The sequence below is a fragment of the Seriola lalandi genome, unplaced genomic scaffold, assembly GCF_002814215.2.
Source record: "Seriola lalandi dorsalis isolate HSWRI2012SDOR001 ecotype SW California unplaced genomic scaffold, Sedor1 jcf7180002054873, whole genome shotgun sequence".
Taxonomy (NCBI): Eukaryota; Metazoa; Chordata; class Actinopteri; order Carangiformes; family Carangidae; genus Seriola; species Seriola lalandi.
This window is the reverse complement of record NW_019525426.1, coordinates 605948-628177: the sequence shown is the minus strand read 5'-3', so window position 1 is coordinate 628177 and position 22230 is coordinate 605948. Positions and strand designations below refer to the sequence as shown.

Genomic DNA, 22230 nt, shown 5'->3' with positions numbered 1-22230 from the left:
ATTTACTGCCCTCCATCTCCTCCTCTGTCTGTCTTTCTTTTCTCTTTATTTTCATTTGTCTGCATTTTATCTACTGTGCAAAGTTGATTTGGGCTCCCTTTTTTTTGGCCTGCCAGTTTCTGTCTTTGGGGAAGCAGTGGTTAAAGGAAGTTAATGCTTGAGCGATCACTGGAAGAGGATTTTGAATCAAAGACTGTTAGCAGAACGTTTGTGAAGGTCTTGGATGACACATCACATCCTCTCGCAGCACCTTTGAATTGATGCCTTCCAGAAAACAGGTTTAGTTGCCAGGAAATGTTTTTCTTTTGCAATATAAAGAGCTCAGTGGCCACATGGATGACAGAAGGATATACAGTAGTTTAATCCAGCATGCTGCTCTGTATTTTACTCATCATGTTATTGTTTTCTTTTAATTATCACCTTGTAGCTCTTAGTTATATATATATAAATTATATGCTGCACTGCCTGTTTTCTGATGTTTACACTATTTGCTTGCAGTGCACCAAGTTACCGTTTACCGCCAATTTTCCATTTTTTTTGCCCACATTAATGGACAAGTAGTTTTTAAATAATTAAATATGCATAGAAGCAAGAACGTCAGATTCTGCAAGGAAAGTGAATAAAACAATAAATGTGGGGAGGGAACAGCAGGAAGGGGTGGTGCAGTTTTTAACTGCCCATCTGCCTGAAGGTTTTCCCAGAGTCTCACTGCCATAGGCAGCAAGCAGACAAACACTCAGACATACTTTCATCAATGCTGGTTTTGCATCTTCCCTCTTGTTATTCCCTTTCCGTTGCTTCCATCTCATGCATGTCTGGTCTTTTTGCTCCACTTTCCTTTAGCATTTCATATCCTCATTCACTATTCCCTTTCCCCTCACTCAACCTCTCAGGCTTGCTTTGCTCCCTTGCTGCGTTTTTGGTGAATATGAGGAGATGCTATTTTGTGTTGATGTGTTTGGATGAATGTGCAACTTTTGTGTGCATTGTGTTGTATCTATATGCTGAGACTGACTCCCAGGGTTCAAAGGCTTGTCAACACAGATCTGGTTCGCTTGCATTCTTTTTGTCAGGCGGGTCTTTTGTTACGTAACACAAGCCCATATCTCCTCCCGCGCTCAGAGGAGGCAAGAAAGGAGCAGGCCAAGCTTCAAATAACAGCAAGTGTTGGTTTCAGTTCTGCCTTTGCGCACGCACTCAAGCCCAACATCGGTTTCAAAGTAATCTTAGTGCTGTTGATGAAAATATGCTGCTCAGGATCATTTAGAGGCAGGAATCCTCTCTGAGGCCAATGTCACAATGTCGAAACCCGGTCTGTAAGCAACAGAGAAAGTATGAAGTAGGGAATGACACTAGACAGAGATGGGGGAAACAAGAAATATGACAAATGATGAAGTTAGATGGAGTGGCGATGATGTACGGAGGGACGCCCTATGAGAGCCTCTTCTTGAAAAGAGCAAGAAAGGACCAGATGAAGCTAGAGAGAGGGTTGCGTATGAGGAGAGTTGAGGAACTTTCGGTGATGGAGTTGTGCTAAAATGTTACCTCTGAGTTACATCACTGTTATTACTCTGTCATGTCTGGACCAGGACTTTTTCTCTGCCTATATTTTTCTCTCTCTTTTAATCTCGTTTTTTTGTTGTCTGTGTCTCTTTGTTTCAGTCTTGACAGCTCTTTTTTATTTTATGTCTATGCTCTCTACATCTTAGACTCAAAGCTGATACAAGGTACGTTAATATGGCAGTGTAAACACAATAACACAACATTGAGTTGCAGCCAGATAATTAAAGCTGCTACAGTTGGTTGATTAGTCAATTACTCAGTCGGCTGAAACTTGATATGAAACTATTTTCATAATCGATTGATATTTTAGATAATTTATTCAAGCTGCAAGTTGGTTTGGTGATCAAGTTTCATCTAGTACCATCATCAGGTCACAATCTTAATTTTCGTTTAAAATCTAATAAATTCCCATCAGCCTCCTTTGTGTTTAGTGCTAATTCACAACTGTTAGCATACTAACACCAAGATTGTGAACATGATGAACATTATAACTGCTGTGTTAGTATTGTTTCCATCTTTTAATGTGTGAATATTTCCTCCTTTTATTAGTCTTCTATGATATTGAACGGAAAATATTTGGGGTTTGTTCTCTTGGTTGGACAAAACAAATAATTTGAATATGTAAACTTTGGCTTTGGGAAATTGGTTTGGGCCTTTTTTATTTTTTTTTTTTACTATTTTCTGACACATAATAGATCAAACAATTAATCAGTTAATTGAGAAATTTTACAGAGGAAGTGATAATTAAAATAATATGGGTTCTAGTACTATTTGAAATTTTGGAGGTTGTTTTTTGGTTTGAGTTTATTGGGTTCTTCAGTTCATGGTAGTTTCGTTTTTCTTCTGAGTCAGATGAGTTCATTGTATCTGTTCTGGGCTGCCCGATGGTCAGAGAGACTTTGTGTGAGAGGGAAGATGAGTCATCGAATGCTGAGGAATCACAATTAGACTTTATGTCAAGAGAAAAACAAATACAGATACCCATAAACAAGCACCAGAACACCCAAGCAAGCCCCTCGGTGCTCATTCTATACACAGACACATGATGAGGTGTTTGATTTACTGTCAAAGAAGATGACACTTTCACTCATTGAGAGATGCAAACACAGTTAAGCCATCTAATATACACACGCACACACACACACACACGTACACACACACACACCCACACACACACACACACACACACACACACACTGCAAATATAGACTCATATGAATGCTTAAAAACACACAGACAAATTCTCTCTCTGTATTTCAGCGGCAGGAAATAGAGACAAGACAGAGCCCTCAGCTCAGGCGAGAAAAAAAAGACTTCCACTGGTGGTTTCCATGGAAACTGTCTCCCTTTCACTTTAGGGGGAGGGCAAGCGACTAGTGGATGAGTTAGGCCGACATTTAAGGTGGCTCGTAGAAAGGGTGGGAGGGAATTTAAGGTGGTTTGAAGTGTGAACCCATCTGACTTTTCCACCTCAGGGATGCGAAGGGTCGTTTGAGGTAATGACAGTGCAGTGCAGGCGTTTTGAGGAAACGGTAAAGCACAGAAAAGATAATTGCAGCATCCACCCCTTTCACCTTGGGCTGCACAGTCAGCATGCTCAGCAGCCAGGACTTACACACACACACACACACACACACACATTGACACACAGATTATTGATATCAAGATCACAAATCTGTTCATAATTACATTACAGCATGAAGGGATGATGCCACAGTATCAGCGTCACACAGACTTAATAATTGTAAAAAATAATAGAGCTGAGGATTTATGTGTGTGTGTGCATGGGGTGTGCTTGTATGTGTCTGTCAGTGAGTAAATGAATGTGAAAAGACTTAAGAGGGCTGGGTAGAGTTTTGGGCTGGGTTTTCTGTACTTTTGCCAGTACAGTAGCTTTCTTGGACAAATCGAAACATTTCAGTAATGTTTTACAGGTCTGTAATTTGAAAGCAACTTCGCAAGCTTCCTGGAAATAAGATTTCCTACTAATTATAGGTAAATTTATTCCATACCTACATTCAAATTAAATGCTAGCATAAGGTTAGTGAGTGCAAAACAACTGAATGTGCTTTGCTGAACATGCATCAATATGAAATTTGTCTCCACGACAAGACAAGGACACAATTCAACATATTTCCTATGACAAATTAATGATTAGAAAAAAAAATTACATGTGTGTAAATTTTTTGTACTTTCAAAGATGGGCCTATTTTCCCTATAATTTATACCAACTTTCACCGTTTCCAGGGCACAAAATTATTAGGAAATTATTATTGCCAGCATACATCTGAGAGATGAAATGTTATCTAGCCAAAACAACTAAATAAGATACCGCCTAAAATGGTCATGTTCCTGATTTAAATCAATAACAATCTCATTACAACAATAAGAAAACATAACCACAAATCAGACCCTGTGTTTGATGCAAACACTTGGTACTTCACAATTTTTGATACTCAGTGCTGCAACACATTTTGGTTGGTATTTAGATTGTGTTTACAGTGGCTGTGGTGTTGCCCAGTTACTGCCCTGTACAAGCTAATGTACAAAGCAGAAACATCATAACCAAACTCCCCACCAGCCACTAGCACACATCTTTCCATACAAATCTAACACCCAGCACACCCTTACACACACTCCATTCCCACTTTCTCATTTTTTATTCACCCAGAGCTTTTTTATCACCAAGGTTGTCAGCTCTTGTATTTCTTTTTATGTGTGTATTTGTGTTTTAGTAATAAGCTCAGGGTCCCTGATGACTCACTGTTAGTTTATTTGTCATCTTTTTCAATATGTATGACACTAGTATCCTACTGTTCCATCAGGTTTACTTTATTTCCTTGTGGGAAATGCCCACCTACAAACATCGTCATGACAAGACATGAGGATGAATTAATATGATCAACCTTTCAGTAACACTCACTGATTAATGTTAGATGTGTGTGTGTGTGTGTGTGTGTGTGTGTGTGTGTGTGTGTGTGTGTGTGTCTGTGTCTGTGTCTGTCTGTGTGTGTGTGTCTGTCTGTGTCTGTCTGTGTGTGTGTGTGTATGTATGTGTGTGTGTGTGTGTCTGTGTGTCTGTGTGTGTGTATTTCCCTCAGTCTTATAGTTTGAGGTCAATCCCCTCGTTATTTTCCTTAGTGCTGAAGCCGAAAACCAAAACATTCTGAATGTTGCATACACCAACAGAGAGAGCTCATTACGTGCAATGTATATTGTGTTTAAAAGTGTTCGTGTGTGTCAGTGAGAAGTTACGTGAAGAGAAATACAAGAATAGGGTATAGAGTATGGGTATTATAGCAGTGCCTTGACCCAGTTCTTTTACGACTGAGAGAGGCGAGATAAATCAGCAAAGGGACGGCGGAAGTGAGGAGGGAATAGAGAACCAGAGAGAGAGGATGAGACAATTGACATGCCATGGAAGCAATCCAAGGCAAAAATGTGTGGGTGGGTGAAATAAAAAAGAGACAAACATGAAGTAGTCTGGTGAAGGTATTTTGGCCATAAAGGATTTGTGCACACGACAAAGAGAGGAAGAGAATGAAAGGAAGAGAGGGCAGGATGTGATGTGTCTGACGATTTAAATGTTCTTTCTCTCTTGCCCAGCTTTGTATTGATGTCTCTGTTGTGATTCGTGCCTCCATGAAGAAGCCACTGCTGCAGATCGAAGTGTTGTCTGTCTATTAAAGGAGCACTTTGGGAGCGTCTAGCTGTGAGCCCTGAGATTCATGTCGTCTCCCCTCAGTGGTTCAATTTAGTGTCTACTTTCCTTCTTCTGCTCTGAGCATAAACTGACTTAATTTCACTCCTCTTGTTTTCCCCTTCCTCTCAGAGCTGCCCTATGGCTGGGAGAAGATAGATGATCCCATCTATGGCAGCTACTATGTAGAGTAAGTCTCCCTGTTGACTTGGTTAACTCCGATGCTCTGTAGTATAACAGGAAATCCATTTCCATGGTTTACAACATCTCATTATGAATTATAAATGACAAAATTCTCATTTCTTTTTTATGTCTTTCTGCTCATTTGACTAAACTTTGACAGTGAAATGCTCGTCCGCAGGGACTATCCTAAGAATGCTGCTGATGAAATCTGTTCACCTCAAAATTATGTAATGTGTTGCTGTGCTGTATTTGGAAGTCCATCCAAAATAAACTCTAATTGAAGGTGAAAACTTTCAACATTTGTAGCCACAAATTACCTATAAGAATAACATTTTCACATCATTTCTATATCTTACGCCCAGGAGAAACACATATGTGTCAAATGCCAGTTAAATTTTACTTCCATTTTATCCTTGTTTTGGTTTGCCATCTGCTAAGGAAAATATCTGGGCTTAGATTTTTATAACTACTTATTGCACTCACTGCAATTTGGTGATCTTGACTGGTTGTTTTCCTCTTGGACTGAGTCATTTGATTCAGTGTCAACATAAAAAAAAATGATCAGTGGAACTTAAAGACCCTGCTTAGGTGTTTTCAGTTCTTTTAACTTACGGCTTCTGCTCTGGTGCCTATATGCTGGAAATAACATGAGGTCACTGGACTCAGTAATGACTGATGTAATGATACAAGTGTAGTTTTTCCCACCCAAACAGGTGCAAAAAACCTAACGCATGATTCATGGCAGTGTCAACCATATATGTGTGCAGGACCTTTAAATGCATCGATAATTTAACACACTGAAAGGCAGCATTGTTCTGAATGAACACTTTCACTTTTGGTTCTTAAGTACATTTTACTGTAAAATTTAGAATTCAGAACTGCATTGTTGTATTGCTATGTTTGTCTTGGGAAAAGGCTCTGAATTATCTTTTTTTTCCCATTATTTTTAATAATGCAATGTATTTTCAGTCACATAAATCGAAGGACTCAGTTTGAGAACCCAGTCCTGGAAGCTAAGAGACGCCTGGAGCAGCAGCGGCAGATGCAGAGCCAGGGACTATCTGCTCTGCCACTGCCCACTATATACAGAGGTACATATGGAATATTACAGTATGTGCAGTACTTGCTACATGCTGACATACCCGCTCAGTTGTATATGAAAATATCAGGACTGCAGGAAGAACTTGCACTGGCACAATCAACCCTGAAAACTTGTGCTGATAGATTTTAAAATTGATTTTTTATTTTCCCTGTTGCACAGATTTTGTACATTTTTTTTACAGCGAACATTTCTCATTATTTTCCAAACGCATGTCATGGAACCGGCAGTTTCATAAGTATTTGATGGGGTAGATGCACAATGTCACAATGTACAGGGTCGAATGGAGATCCCTGGCCGTACGGGGGACAGAGAACATGCTCGCCCTCAGGCCCGTAGTGGGTTAATCCAGGCACACACATGAGGACGTCCTAGACCAGTACATCATGTACTGCTTCCTCTGAGTGAAAACTCCATATTTCCAATGAGTCATCTTATTGGGAATGAAGGAAAATGTGTCTTTATTGGTGTTTTTACATTCAGAAAAAATGTGCAATAGGTTCATTCAGCACTGAGAAGATCATTTCACGCAAAAGCAATTTGACAAACTAAATGTACAAGTTTTATAAATGTCAAGTATATGAAAATATCATACTTCAAAACCTTGTCTCCCTGCAGAGAAGCCTTTGTTTACGAGGGACCCAACCCAGCTGAAGGGCACCTTCCTGTCCACAGCCCTGCAAAAGAGCAACATGGGATTTGGCTTCACAATTATAGGAGGCGATGAGCCGGACGAGTTCCTGCAAGTGAAGAGCGTAATACCAGACGGACCGGCCGCTCAGGACGGAAAGATGGACACAGGTAATGATGTTTGCCGACTCAGAATATTGACAACTGGTAGAGAAATAAACTGAGGTTTAAACAAACTGCAAGCTGTCACTGTTGTCACTGCTGATACTGTAATACTGTGTTTATACAAATGCTTAAGCACAACCTCATTATTCTGATACCGCAACATTATGGAGTTTAATTTCCTGCCAAAGCAGATCAAGTACGAAGACCTTTCGCTGGCAGAGTTTCACTTTAATTCAAGCAGCTTTTTACCTGTCTCTTGGGTAATTTCTGTCAACATTTCTTGTACGTAAAAAGGCCAGGGGAGCACAATAGAGTATCAGCATCCAGTAAATTTGTTGCTGCTGTGTAATTTTGGCATTGAAAGTTAGACTTGTGCCTCAGCCAACTGGTACATTTCTTAGTATAAGCTAAGCATAACTGGTGCTTTAGTGAGTTTTATAGTTTTAGCTAGCAGAGGTCACCAACAAAATCACATCCACACAATGTCTGTGTTTGCATTTTTGATATATTGTCTTCTCTGATTTTGTGATTTATCAAATAAATTTTAAAAAGTAAGTTAATGTCTCAAAAGTAAGTGGCACTTCCAAAGTGTGCCCTGGTGGCAATTTGGAGCATCATTGTTTATTGTCCATGAAGGAGATATTAAGGCCTAATCTCAAGTATGTTTTGAGCGGTGTTTCTGTGATTTACAGGTGTCACAACCTATTGCCAGTTGTAAATCATAATTTTCTTCTGCAGCTTTCACCAAATGTGGATTTTGTGGTCATAGTAACTTACAATGTTATCAATGTTATGTTTTTCCACCAAAGAAATCAGTTTTCAGCCAAATTAAATATTCCCTTAAACCTTCACCTGCCAAGGGTGGACATATGCAACATACAAAACCAAGGCACAACATTTGCTCTATAGAAAAAATAATCCTATTTATTTAGTAAAACCCTAACTTTGGGCCTCTTTTTTTCCACCCTATTGGTCCATTTTTGTTGCCAACATTGTGTCTTTAGCTGTTTGAGTGTTGCTGTTTTTAAATCTTTCACAAATACAAGCACAGTTGTTGAAATTCCCAAGCTGTATACTAAATAAATGGTATCAATAATATGAAAAACTTCTTCTTTTTTTTTAAACTTAGAGGTAGAGGTTTCAGTATCCCGAAAAATATCAATTCATCTTAAAAGGGGACATCATTGGCCGTTGGTGGCATATTTGGGATGCCCTATATTTGTGCCTGTAGCACTGTGTGTCCCAGACAAGGATTTCAGTTTCCTCTCAGCACGCTCTGAGTCCTCTGTCGATGCACTACATCGTTCTGCTTTTAATGAGAATGAGAGGTTCCGATTTAATCGGCCATAATTGACACCAGCCCACACAACACCTACTTCCTTAGGAGAATCATCTCTGCTTTTACAGTGGCACTGAAGGTGCAGCATCACTACACTGGCATCAGTGGTCACAGTATCATCAAAAATCACTCATACGCAGTTACAGCAGTGCCATGAATTGCCCCATACTCGTGCTTTGATTCATAAAACCAAAGATCTGTAACATCCACACAAGCAGTAATACAGTCTCACACGGCTTACTTAGTGGTTAGAGAGACCTTGCTACATGTGGAAGGTTAACTGCCACAACCAACTTGCTTTTATTAGCAACATCCTTGAGAAAGACATCAATTCCCTGCCTGTTCATTTACTGTAAGTTGATGTGGATGAAAGCCTCAGCTATTGGGCTCATATGTGGAACCAAACACCTAGAGTGATTCATAGGTTGATTCTCAGTGTCCTATAGGTTATAAATATAGATTTTTATTCTTTTACAGAAACAAACCTGGTTGAGGTCTTATCTCAAAGAGCTGATGTTAGTAAAAGCCATAGTGGGCTCTAGTCTTATGTTCAGAGAAGGAATTACTGTATGAGGCTTCACATGTGCTCTGCTCTGAACCTGTCAGCTGGGCCCATGCCTGGCACGATTGCTGCCTAAACTGCTCATTTCAGAGCAGGGAATCCTCCTTCCTGCTCTCAGCTTCTCTCTGCTTTTATGTCTCTCCCTCTGCCTATCAGTTTCTCCTTTATCTGGAATCCATCTCTTTCTATTTTATCTCCATCTCTCTTTTTGTCTCTCTGGCTTACCCTTTATTATGCTTTCTTATCCAACCATGTCATCTGACACTTCTCCCCTGCTTGCAGCCTCACTATATTTTCATCTCCTTTCTCTTTCTACCTCTCTAGTTTTTCTCTCTTCATCCCTCCATCCTAGTCTGTCCGCCTTTTTCTCTCTCTCTCTCTCTCTGTTCTGATTTCTCTCTCTCTCCAACTTGCTCCTCTCCGCTCTGTGACATTGCCAGAGCTGCTCACACACATGCATGCGCACACACATTCGCACTCACACATGCACACGGTCACACAGCCACATACGGGCACTCCCTGGCTGGGATTAGCTGGCCTATTTGAGCTGTGCGGCATTGCTCTTAGGGATTGTGTACGATTGTGCATGTGACATGTAGGGGTGTGTGTTTATGTGTGTGCACATGCTCATGGGAGTGTGTGCATGTCTGCATGTGTGACAGAGAGTGCCTCCATAAGTGTGAAATAGAGGATTTGAGGCAGCTGCATTTGTCACGGGGCTGTGACTTTAAAGCTGAAATCCATAACTTTCCACACATTGAAACTACAGCTGAGATGACAGAGCATCTAGTGTCGCATTTGTGAAGTTGTTTCACCTTGTTGTTTTTGGTGTGCAGGAAAAATGTCAACCACCAACCAGGTAAACTGAACACGAATACAAAACTTAGAGAAGCGATGATATTAGACAGCAGAGTATCATGAAAATGCGATATTGTAATGTAACATGCGTGAGCCAAGACTTAGAACTGTTACTACTTGTGGCTGTAACTGTGTGCATCCATTAAAATATTTGAGATTTTCATAATTAGAGGGTCTCTGTGAATGTCGATGTGCAACAGACGTTTGTCGTATTCAGAGACACTGACCCTGTCTCTCTCTCTCTCTCTCTCTCTCTCTCTCTCTCTCTCTCTCTCTCTCTCTCACCTCTCTCACATATACACTTATACATTGCCTGCAGTGGCAGTGAACAGATATTATTTTCCTGTATGACACTTGAGAGGGACACTGCTGCAGCATCTCCTGATGACTCTGAGATTTGACATTTATGGCATAACAGGCAGTGGCAAGTTTTATTTTTGCAGCAGAGTATGTTTACACATGAACCACTGAGATCAGAAAATGTTGTATACGTAACATGTAACATAGTCAGAGTGTGACTGAAGCTGTTGTGCCCTTGCTGTCTTCTTCCTCTTCAGGTGACGTCATTGTCTACATTAATGACATCTGTGTGCTCGGCACCACACACGCCGATGTTGTCAAGCTGTTTCAGTCGGTACCGATAGGTCAGAGCGTCACCCTCGTGCTCTGTCGAGGATATCCTCTTCCTTTTGACCCTGAGGACCCCAGTGGGGCAGCGAGCAGCTCCCTGACACCCATCGGCCTGGAGCACCGCCCCCTGGTGGTGAACGGCCGCAGCAGCTACGATCCGTACCTGGAGTACCTGTCCTTGAGCTCCCAGCTCCCTCCACAGGCTCTGGCCCAGGCCGGAGCGCCTCACCCTGGGGACACACATCTAGACGGCTCATCCCTGCCACCTACCACACCTGGCTCAGCCTCGGCACTCACGCCTCATGAAGACAACGTGTCCATGGCCTCCTCGGGGACTGCAGGGGTTGCCGGGGCAACAGGACAAGGGGCAGAGCTGCTGACGGTTACTATGGTGAAAGGGGCGGAAGGATTTGGGTTCACTATTGCCGATAGTCCCACTGGTCAGCGAGTTAAACAGGTGATGCATCGTTGATCATCTCTACATCTCTTCATTCACTCAGTAGACCATGATTAGTCCAGAAATGAAAGGCTTCAGAGCTGTTTGATATTTTAATTGTATTTTACTGTCTGTGTTTCAATAGTGGATGTGTTCGTTAATGAGTGAAATCTCAGTCTCCAGCTAAACTCAGTAGTTGAGTCGAGTTTCAAATTAAACGTGAGGCAGAGTTAAAAGAGCAGGTCAAGGTAAATTTAATTCAGTCAGTGCAACTTAGGGAGAAAGAGACTGAGATAATAAGAACAAAGTCAGTTCAGCTTGAGTTGGATTTGCTATCTATTACCATGGTAATGAATGAATGAAGACTGTCCTAAAGAAGCTCAATCCCAACCCGTGTACTTAAAATCCAGGAAGTGAAGAATAGATAAATTAGACAAAATGGTGTGACAGATGATATATTTATGTAGTAAAATATCTGAACTACAAAACATCTGCCTTAACAAACTATTTGTTTTATGTTCAACATTTATACAAATAAAAAAAAATCTCAAAAAATAATTGCACCTTTTCTTGGTGAATTTTCCTTCGCTTCCACAAGCAATCTGCATGGAGGTATCTTGAAATATTGGTCCTGTAAACCTTTAAACAGGCAAAAATTCTTGAATTCATTTTGGAAACAGTTGAAATAATTCAAAATATGATTTTAGGGACCAACAATAGATAGCTGGTTTGGATAGAGATTTTTTGTAGACTTATCAGGAAAATGATGAATTGTGGTCCCTCAATACAAAAATAAACTTTGGAGGTTTCACTCTAACAGTTTTTATTAATTACGGTAGATAATAGAAGTCTTCTGATAATGATATTGGAAGGTGCCACAAAATCAAATAGTAGTAGGTCAAATTGACTGACAAAGGACGTGTATTGTTGCTATGGTGCAGGTGCTGGAGCCGGGCTCACAGGGAGCGTCGGGGCTGATAGAGGGAGACCTGATCCTGGAGGTGAACCAGCAGCCAGTGGCTGCAGCCGGACATGGACGAGTGGTGGAGATGCTTAAAGAGTGTCCTGTGGGAGCAGAGGCAACACTCCTCATACAGAGGGGAACAGGTGAGATAGAGAGAAACTGTTTCCTTGTTTCTGTCTGTCTGTCTCTCTGTCTGTCTGTCTGTCTGTCTGTCTGTCTGCTTAGTACTTCTAATACAGTCACACTCTTTCTGTCGTTCATTCATAAGGGCAACAACTAAGCCTGTAAATGGGGCCTAATAAAACTAGTGCCAAATAAACCAGTTTTATAGTACAGTACATAGTAACTGAAAATTGATAGCTATACTTGATTGATGGAGAAAGCATGCTTTATTTTGTAATGACAATGACAACATTTGTTTTGGGGGGTATAAATGTGATTTACTTTCTCAAGATAGTCATAGTGTTTACCACCTGCTGATGCCCCTTGATCTATTTATGTCATTAGCTGTGACCCAGCTGACTATAAACTGACTTCTGATTGAAATGCACAAATATCATGTTACTGTGCATCTTCAGCCCCAGCTGCAAATTCACAAGAGATGAGTCAAGTAGAGTTGACAGTGAGAGCTGAGAGAGCAAATGAGTTTTTGATTATGATCATTTTGAGACCGGTTGTATTTTTGAAAACTTTCAAATGATTTTATTCAAGTCTGTAGATGAGATTTTATTTTTGGAATATTATTAAATAGTTTAGAGGATGAAAGAATAATTTTGCCTGGTGTAAAACTGGACAAATTATCATATTATTTTTTGACACACAGTAACAATGGTGTTTTCCTAAAAAGAGTAATAATTCAGGATTATTTCACAGACCAATAATTAATATGTGCTGGTTAAGAAAAAAAATGAAACTTTAATGTTCACCTCTGGGAAATTAGATCATTCCACGATTTAACAGTCACAGTCACATTATTAGACATAGAAAATAGAAAACATGAAATGATGAAGAAATTATGAAATGAACAATATATATAGTTTAGTGTATTTCATATGTGCTGACTCATTATTACAGATGAGAAAAGAAAGTAATCAGATGCATCCAAAGTGTTGTGTGTGTCACACCATGAGCTCTCAGTGTTTTTCCAAATGCGGCTTTATCACCAACACGTCATCAATGTTTTCCACTGAACTAGACTGGAGCAACACAGGGGGGTTTAATACAGGGAAGTGTTTTAAGATACAGCAACTCAAAAGCTGTTCAAACGTAACATGCAGTGGAGATGAGAAGCAGAGTTAATCTCACTGTTAGGTGTAGTGCAGCTCTGTGGGTTGAGATGGCACCGACACTGCTGGGGGGGAGGGTGCAGCTTCATTCTCACTGGAGCCACTCATGTTCAAAATAAATGCAGTTATTTTACCGTAATGTGTTTTCTGACAGAAATGACTGTGGAGAGTGTCATCTAGCTGGCAAACAAGCTGAACTGGTTGGCATGATGTTGTTTGGCTACCTGTACTGTCTAACGACTCCACACTCTGAAATGATGATGTTTGGATTATACAAACAGCATTTTTACTGTTTTCAGTACATGAATCTTCAACTTTGATGAGAATCTGGGTTACGACAGTTGAGTATAAACCAAAAAGTTCCCTTTGTGTTATCTTGCAATTTTGAAATTACTGACTATATCTAGATTTACTGATACAATCGGATTTGTTTCTGTATGTGACAGACTACCCACCACCCTGTCTGAGTCTGTGTGTTTGTCTTGATCTTTCTCACAGTGGCACAATGTTTCCTTCCACACCCACTTGAATTTTAAGGAAACATTTAGAAATATTCTTGATAGATTTCATTGTTAGCTGTCTGTGTATTTAGACACACAATTCAGGGCTAGTGTTGTTCCACAATACTTGCCACATGTCACATCTCTGTAACAAGCTCTGCATTGTAATGAGCTGCACCACACCACCTTTAGTGTTCTGCACACGTTCAGCATTTTACCTTCCCTCTTGAAGTGAAAGGAGGAGACGACCACATCCTCTCAGTCTGAGAAAAATAAATCAAAATGGAGTAATAAAGTAGCCCAAAAGAGAAATGAGAGAAAATTTCACAGTGGGGAAGTTTGAAGTGCAGAGTTCTTGTAATATTGCCAGAACGACATGGAGTGTGGCCATTTTCCCTCTTCTCCTATTTCCTGCAAGATTGGCCACCTGTGAGGAAATTAAATTGCACAGTGAAAGCTTTATTTGTTTGACATGTGCTCTTGCACTCATTCTCTAAAAAGTGCTCTGGTCACAGGGTCAAAATTAGACTTGATAATTACCTGGGGCTACCTATACTGCTGAGCCCATGGCCATCTGACAAACACACACACACTCAACCCTGCAATGATTTACCGTACAGCACCACCTGGATGAAAGTTCAGAGAGTCAAAGACTTCCTATCCTTTGGCCATTTCAAAATACAATGTTCACAAGTTCACTGTTTGCTTTTGATGTGCCACCCAGCAGCTGTGTAGTTCACATTTTCATGCTCATTTTGTCGTCAAGTCTGTAGTTTTTCTAGAGATGAATTGCCATGAGTGAAGAGTTAATTTGCATTGTTTCTGAGATGATAACAGAACAATGAAGACGAATTATAGATACGCTCTCTTTTTCATGGGTTATATTTAATCAGGGACGAAGGCAATCAGTCTCATATGCATCTCAGGTTTAATTAATTGAAGTGTGACAGGAATTATTATCGCAGAACTGAAAAGCAATCAAAGACATTAGCTCTTAGTGGTCCTGATACATCAGACTATCGGATGTAAGTGTTGCTGGGTGGTTTGCTGATTTTATGTCAGTGCTCTTGTCCAAAGCCCATTATTGACAAATATTGGAGATGTATTGACAAACTGTTGCCTAATCTAAGTGAACTGATTGTGTTCTCTATGGTGTTCAGTGAACTATAATCAGTTTTTTGACTAATAAAGTCTACTGTGTCTGTGATGAGCACAGATGATTTCAGTGTTTGCAGCGGGAATAGAAAAAAACTGTGTGTGTGTGTTCAAGCACATGCGCGCGCACGTCAGCATGCATGCAGCTGAGATCAAATGTTGTGATGCTGAGCAGCAGAGCATCTTATGACCAAGCAGAGCCAACATGTGCCACCTGGTGGTTAACCTTTGTAAAGACACACTCAGGTTTCCCTGTTAGATACGCCATTTAAAAAGGCTGCTGAAATTCAATACACAAATGAGATTGCCTCACACACATTAATGCATTACCACATGTACATACACAGATCTGTATTCAAATTCACACACATACACACGGCTTGGAATGGATATCCCTCTAAATGCTGAGCTGAATGTGACAAATTACCTCCCTTCCCCCAAAGATGTCATCTCCTTCAAACTCGCCCGTTTCTGTCAAACAACTCAAGACAACGGCCCCACAGGGACTATCAGCCTGACACACCAGGAGCCTCTCTGGCTCTCTCTGTGCCTCTCTCCTCTCTGTGGGGTGAAAAAAGGGACAAGGTCCTTTGTCGTGACTCAGATGTGCAAAATGTCAGAAATGTTTAAGCGTGTTTGTGTTTGTAGATGTAGCATTTTTTTGCAGAGCACAGAAATCCCACATCCAGTGGAATTCAGGTTGCACATGATTTCAGACGTATGACTGAGAGCATCAGTGCTTTGTGTAACACAGACAGGGTGTTAGACCGTGTGTGTGTGTGTGTGTGTGTGTGTGTGTGTGTGTGTGTGTGTGTGTGTGTGTGTGTGTGTCTCTGTGTCTGACTACTCCGCTGTAGCGTGGGCACTCTGCCAGAGTTCCACTGAGCTCTGGTCGTGTTCACAGCTCCATCCCGACATCCCAGTTTGAAGCGGAGCCAACCACAGGCTAGAGACATTTTGCAGCACCAATGAGGATGCAGATCATGGCTGTGAAGAAAAGGGTGTCAGACTGCACAAGCCAATCAGACTGATCTGAAGGCCTTCCAGAGCTCAGCAGGCTAGTCTGTGAGGCCGGCCTGCCAGACTGCCTGACCACTGACTTGTGAGAGAAGCCACATGAAGCCTCTCTACCAGTCATTCATTTGTAATTCATCAGCATGCATATGAGTGTGCCACACATCCGGCATATATGCCGATGAACTGTATTAGCATTTAAATTAAGCTTAAATGCATCTGTGAGGATGCCGCCCCTCTTTAATATGAGTGGACAATTGTAGCTTGTACTCATTTCCTTCAGTGGGTCATTAAGGAAAGTTTCATGAGAATGAGTTATTAGAATTCCTTAAAGGCATCCCTGAAGACCTGTGTTCCCTGCAGAATGTGGTTATTAGTCCCAACCTCCCACAGAGCCCTCCCTCTGCTGCTGCCACTGTGCTGAATCATTTCAGCACCACGGATAGCTCTCCTCAAACCTGTGTTCATGCATTCATGGACGGGAAGGTTTTTATTTGTCTGCGTTCTTCATCTTCTTGCGTCTTCCTCCATGCTCACAGCAGGGATGGAGGACATTTAGTTAAAAATGAAAAGGACTTTCAAGTAGCAAAAATGCTTTAATTGAGCAAATGGAGAAGGGCGGGGAAAAATTTTGGAAAAATAAAAGATAAAAATGTAAGGAAAGGCGAAAATTAATTTCAATTTTCAATTTGTCTTCACACAGAGTGGCAGTGATCTATTGTATTTTATTTTCCTCAATTCTCCCCCCACTCGCTGATTTTGATGGAAAGTTCTGCCATTCTGCTCCGTTGCTAAGTGCTCTGGCTTTCATCTCACACATCTAAAAAGCAGGCGGATGTAGTTGGAGAGTAATTCCATAAATATATTCCATCTAGTGCTCTCTGACATTTTTGAGAAAATCTCATAAACTGAATAAATATTAAATATATCAGGATTCTCTAAAGAATTTTTTACAAGTACCCACATCTGTTAAAGGATTCATCAGCGATGCTGCAGGAGTCTTTCGTGCTTGATGAGTGTTCATGTGTTTCTATCCACATGTGTAAAGATGGAGACTGAATGTTTACACGAAGCAGCCATTGCATCTCCCCCCCCCAACCATGCTAACTTGTATGTATTTGGGTCTCTGCAGCATAAATGTAGTGTATGTCTTTGATTCAGCGGAGTCACTGGGGAGCTGTGTTGATGAGATTGTTGTTGCAATGTAGAGTGCTCCCTGCTTCCTACATGCAGATAAAATATGACTTGCAGAGAAAACTATCTGTGTGTGTGTGTGTGTGTGTGTGTGTGTGTGTGTGTGTGTGTGTGTGTGTGTGTGTGTGTGTGTGTTTGGAGGAGGGGTTCTCTGTTTTTGCCCGCAGCTAATGATGTAATTATGTTGAAAACAAACGCAACAACCAAACCCGTTTAGGAAGAGTTACACAAACAAAGTCAAAACAGGGGAATATGAAATCAGCAAACTGAGAATGAGAAATTTTTCACACATTAAGGGAAGATGATTTTAACACTTGCTTCCGATATGTCATTTGTAGAAACCTTTGCACACTATGTAGGTTCCATCATAGTTGTTTTTGCTGTGTAGTTGTAATTGTACTTTTTACTGTTTGATAAAGATCTGACAGATTGTCTGAGCCTGCTCTCTGCCAACTGTGCTTTCTCTCTTTCTTCCTCAGGCCACATCTCTCCGTGGAAGGCCTCCAAACAGGTACAATGATTGAGCCAAATGTCTTTCTGCTTGTGTGTGTGCGTGTGTGAGGGAGAGACAGAGAAAATGTACATCTGTGGACAGGATTTGTTTGTCGAAGCAGAGAGGGCGAGACAGCAGCAGTTCGGATTGGTGTTTGTCACTGAGGCTGTGATGCCTCAGAGGTGCCTGGCTTTTTCTTTATTGTGACATGAACCAGCCTGTCCTGACCTGCTTATTGGTTTGATCACATTGGATCTCACACCTTGCCAGCTGGGGAAAAGCTCTTCAGATTTATACTTAAACTGCACCTGTTACTCCTCATACAATCACCACTCATTCATGATATGATAAATTGTTTTTCTTTTTTGCATTGCATTACTAAATCACAACATTTAACTACATATAACTCGCACACTTGTCATGATAATACAAGTTTTATCTCTCCCCACCCACAAAATCACTAAATCATGTGCACAGCTGCTTTATACTGTATGAAAAGGTTTCTTTCAGTTCATTAAATCCCTGCAGCCGTCTGAAGGCAGGAGGACACGTGTTGATAAATCTGCAGCATCTGATTTGAGAAGTGCCGAGTCAGAGCACAGTGGCATTACAGGCAGCTGTCCATTGTGTTTACCTTAATTAAATCACATGCAAATTACACCAGGCTGCTAAAATGTAACCCCAAACAATACTACACACACCAGACTGGTTCGCTGTAACTCTGAATTCTGTTGTTTAAGTGGGAGATGTTGGATTACGGCGGCATTCCCAACTTTCTTTTTAGCAAATGTAGCATTTCATGTTTTATTCTTGTAATGCATCACAGTGCAAATGCTGTTGTGTCATATTTTAAGGTCTGATGTGACCATTTATAACCTGAGATGGAGTAGAAATAAAACTGAAATTGTGTCAGATTGATGTGGTCATATAAACAGCCTCATCAATATTTTTTATTATTTATTTTCTATTAAATAAAAACCCGCACCATCTGCCGCTGGCTACAGATTTGAGCTACTTTTTGTTCAGGGCGTGCCACTTTGCAGCATCAAGACAATAATATAACTTCCTATAAAAAGCTTCTTTCTGTTTGTTGAGCTGTTGTCATCATGCGTCAATGTGATGGGCACAGCTGTTTCAGAACGATGAGATTTATGCACCACATCAGCCAGCCCTTTAGGACTTTGCATTGCTGTGCCTACATGAACCAAAATAGCAGGTGTGCTTGGAGAAATAGTCCATGCGCCCAAGACCTGCAGATTAAAATAGGGCCCCAAATCTTTAATTAAACATCTGTTGTTTGTGTTTTCCTTGTAGTTGACTGACCAGTGGGACCCGCATGGCAGCCCCCAGGCAAACTTGTCTGGTCCAGTCTTGCCACCCGGCACTCCCTTCCCAAACCAGCCACAGCACCGCACTTCTGTGCCTGACTCAACTGAAGGCTTCGATCTGAACAAGCCTGACCCTTATGACCTTTATGAGAAGTCAAGGGCTATCTATGAGAGCCGACGTGAGTACAGAACCTTCAGTTCTTGATGGACAGAGTGTTATGTTACTTTAAACACATAAAGACACAATATGTGGATTTGAAATGAAAAAAAGTCAACCTTTACTGTCTGTATTTCTGCGTCAGGTCCAGAGTATGAAGAGGTGGAGGTGCATCTGCTGAGAGAGAAGACCGGGTTTGGCTTCCGCATCCTGGGGGGAGACGAGGCCGTGCAGGCTGTGAGTCCGGACGCCCGTGACAAGGCTCGTATGGGACGGGCTGGACCACAAACACTTTTAACCTCATGCACACCAACCTCGTCTGACCTGCACATAAACTTATCTCACACTCTTCATCCAGTTACAGTTCATACAACTAACCAACATACTTTACGCACACACACACATACACACAAGCACACTTTGTCTTTCTCACACTGTCCTGACCCTCTAACTGCTCAGTACCTCCCATACTGAAGTAACGCCTTGCTAACTTGTGCAAGTGTACAACAGCATGCAAACTGTGAGAATATGGTAGCAGAACATTTGGAAAGAGAAAAATGCTGCCATGACCCAAAACTAGTTTGCAAGCTAGATAAAGCAATTATTGTGTGATTCCACTGTGCCTCTGTATCATCCTCTTCACCTTCATCTATGCTGCTAATATTGATTTTCTTTGAACAGATTGTTATTGGCGCTATAATAGAGAACACTCCTGCTGAGCGTGATGGGCGACTTCGACCTGGGGATGAGCTCATTTCTGTGGATAAAAATGTGGTTGCTGGGAAACCGCACAAATACGTAATAGACTTGATGCATGCAGCCGCTCGCAATGGTCAAGTTAGCTTGACCGTGAGAAGGAGAGTGCAAATGCCTGGTGAGGACATGTTTTGTTTTGGGGGTTTTTTTTTGGTTTCTTTTTTTTTTTTTGTTCTCTTGTGTTTTGTTTTTTCACACTTTACAGAGACTTGAGAACATGCTGCACATTTCACTGGCATCAAGTAAAAAAATAAAAGACGACTGGACAAGACACACATGTTGACAGTCTGCGTGAGGTATCAGTGTGTGCTTCTCACCCACACACCTTTTCTGTGGTAGTAGATCATACATACATCTATCCTTTGTTCATTGTGAGCACTGCAGCTGGCTGTGTGATTTGTCTTTCTAAATGTAGTACAACTGCAAGGGCATGTGGTTACATAAGAGTCATACCTATCAAATGACAGACAGGCAAAGTTTGACTTTGAATCCCTGCTGGAAGTAGAGACGTGCTCTATTGCATTCAGTGGCTACATCTTAAGCTGCTTTCATTTTAAAAGAAGCTTTAAGTAAATGGCTTCTGTGGGTAAACTGGTCGTGTTTTACAGTAGCAGAGGTGCTCTGACTCATCCTGTCCCCTCGTTCCTTTCCTCCAGGTGAACCGTGTCCTGTGAACGGGCGCAGCCCCGGCTCGGTGTCGACACAACACAGCTCTCCACGCAGCGATGCAGCCTCAGCTTCGGGCCCTTCAGCAGTCGCCATCCCCGCTACCACCTCTCCCCCAGAGGGATCCGCCCTGCAAACAAGTGATGTGGTTATTCACCGCAAGGAGAATGAAGGCTTCGGCTTTGTCATCATCAGCTCCCTGAACAGACCGGAGAACGCCACCGTCATCAGTGAGTTGCTTCTGTCTGCCCTAAAGGTTGTTACTGAACACAAATGGTGATTTGTAAATCTTTATGATCAAGGATCCTCGAGTGGTTGTTTATGGGTTTTTGTGACCGTCACATTTTCTGGTGCTACATAGTATCTTAGCAAAATGTGCAGCAAAATGTAAAAAATATAGCTTATTTGATTATATTCAGTGATTTGACTATATTAAACAATGTTAAATACATTTTAAGGTATCAGATTTTTTACAAGATAGATTGTCTCCATAATATCTATTATATCTGCTTTACTAATGACCAGTGGGCTGCATGTCCCTTACCAATTAATGTACTTGAGTAGTGTTTCTTTTCATGTTCAATAGTTTCAGAACCTTCATTAGCTGTGGTCAAACTGAAATTAAGATCAAGATTTAAGATTAAGAATTAAGATTTAACATTTGTACTTTTATTTATTTATTTTTTGGTTCTAAATTGGTCTAAATTTCATGCCAAGATAGTATTAAAAGTCTTTTTGAAAGTGTTAAATGTGGCTTTGTTAAACATGTGGTTACAGTAAAGAGAGCTGATCTCTTTGAACAGACTGTGTGATTCTTGAGTCAGCTTGGATTGAGTGCACACTGAAGATAAATATATCCTGCACAAATACCCATGCAGTCACAGAAACATCTATTGCAGTCCAAAAACATTGCTATAAATTTATTTCTCTGCTTGGTGCATCCAGAAATATTTTACATTGAAGAGAAATTTCTCTGTTTTTTTTTGTATTTATTTGTGTAAGAAGTGTCAATAAAAGATAAAATAAAAATAGACAATGTAACATTTTTTAAAGGTTTGAGCAGTGTACTTCTGTACAGTCACAGTGTTTCATAAGGCATAGTAAATATTTGTAACTTTAATTTTAAAGTTATTGAACTATACCACAGTGATGACTGCTGAGGCTCATACTGTAAAACAATTCAAAATGTTTTCTCCACTTTAAAATGGACTTCCATCAGTGCTGTCTTGACATCTTTCTTCAAAATTGGTGTTGACAACCACCTTGTTATTGCCTGTGTTTCCAGCTGTGCCCCATAAAATAGGACGTATCATTGAGGGCAGCCCTGCAGACCGATGTGGGAAGCTGAAGGTGGGCGACCGGATCCTGGCTGTGAACGGACAGTCCATCATCAGCATGCCACATGCAGACATTGTCAAGCTCATTAAAGATGCTGGACTAACAGTCACACTGCACATCATACCAGAAGAGGGTGAGTGTCAGGCCTCTTGTTTAGTTTTCTCTTTGTACTTGATGAAGACAACCCCTTGAAGTCAGTTTCCTTTGTGAAGGA

The 22230-nt window shown here is 41.0% G+C and overlaps 1 protein-coding gene across 5 annotated transcripts in view; it reads left to right on the top strand.

Moving 5' to 3' along the window:
• The window catches only part of magi2b (membrane associated guanylate kinase, WW and PDZ domain containing 2b), a 76221-nt gene that overhangs the window by 47128 nt on the left and 6863 nt on the right, over positions 1-22230 (top strand). For 3 of the 5 annotated variants that reach the window (XM_023428292.2, XM_087179828.1, XM_087179829.1), the window contains exons 7-17: positions 5396-5453; positions 6416-6537; positions 7164-7346; positions 10657-11186; positions 12107-12272; positions 17758-17789; positions 19086-19278; positions 19402-19517; positions 19938-20130; positions 20669-20908; positions 21964-22149. In XM_023428292.2, the coding sequence (XP_023284060.1) occupies positions 5396-5453; positions 6416-6537; positions 7164-7346; positions 10657-11186; positions 12107-12272; positions 17758-17789; positions 19086-19278; positions 19402-19517; positions 19938-20130; positions 20669-20908; positions 21964-22149 (2019 nt within the window). The remainder of the gene's footprint in view (positions 1-5395; positions 5454-6415; positions 6538-7163; positions 7347-10656; positions 11187-12106; positions 12273-17757; positions 17790-19085; positions 19279-19401; positions 19518-19937; positions 20131-20668; positions 20909-21963; positions 22150-22230) is intronic. The other 2 variants (XM_087179827.1, XM_087179830.1) reach the window with 1 other exon arrangement.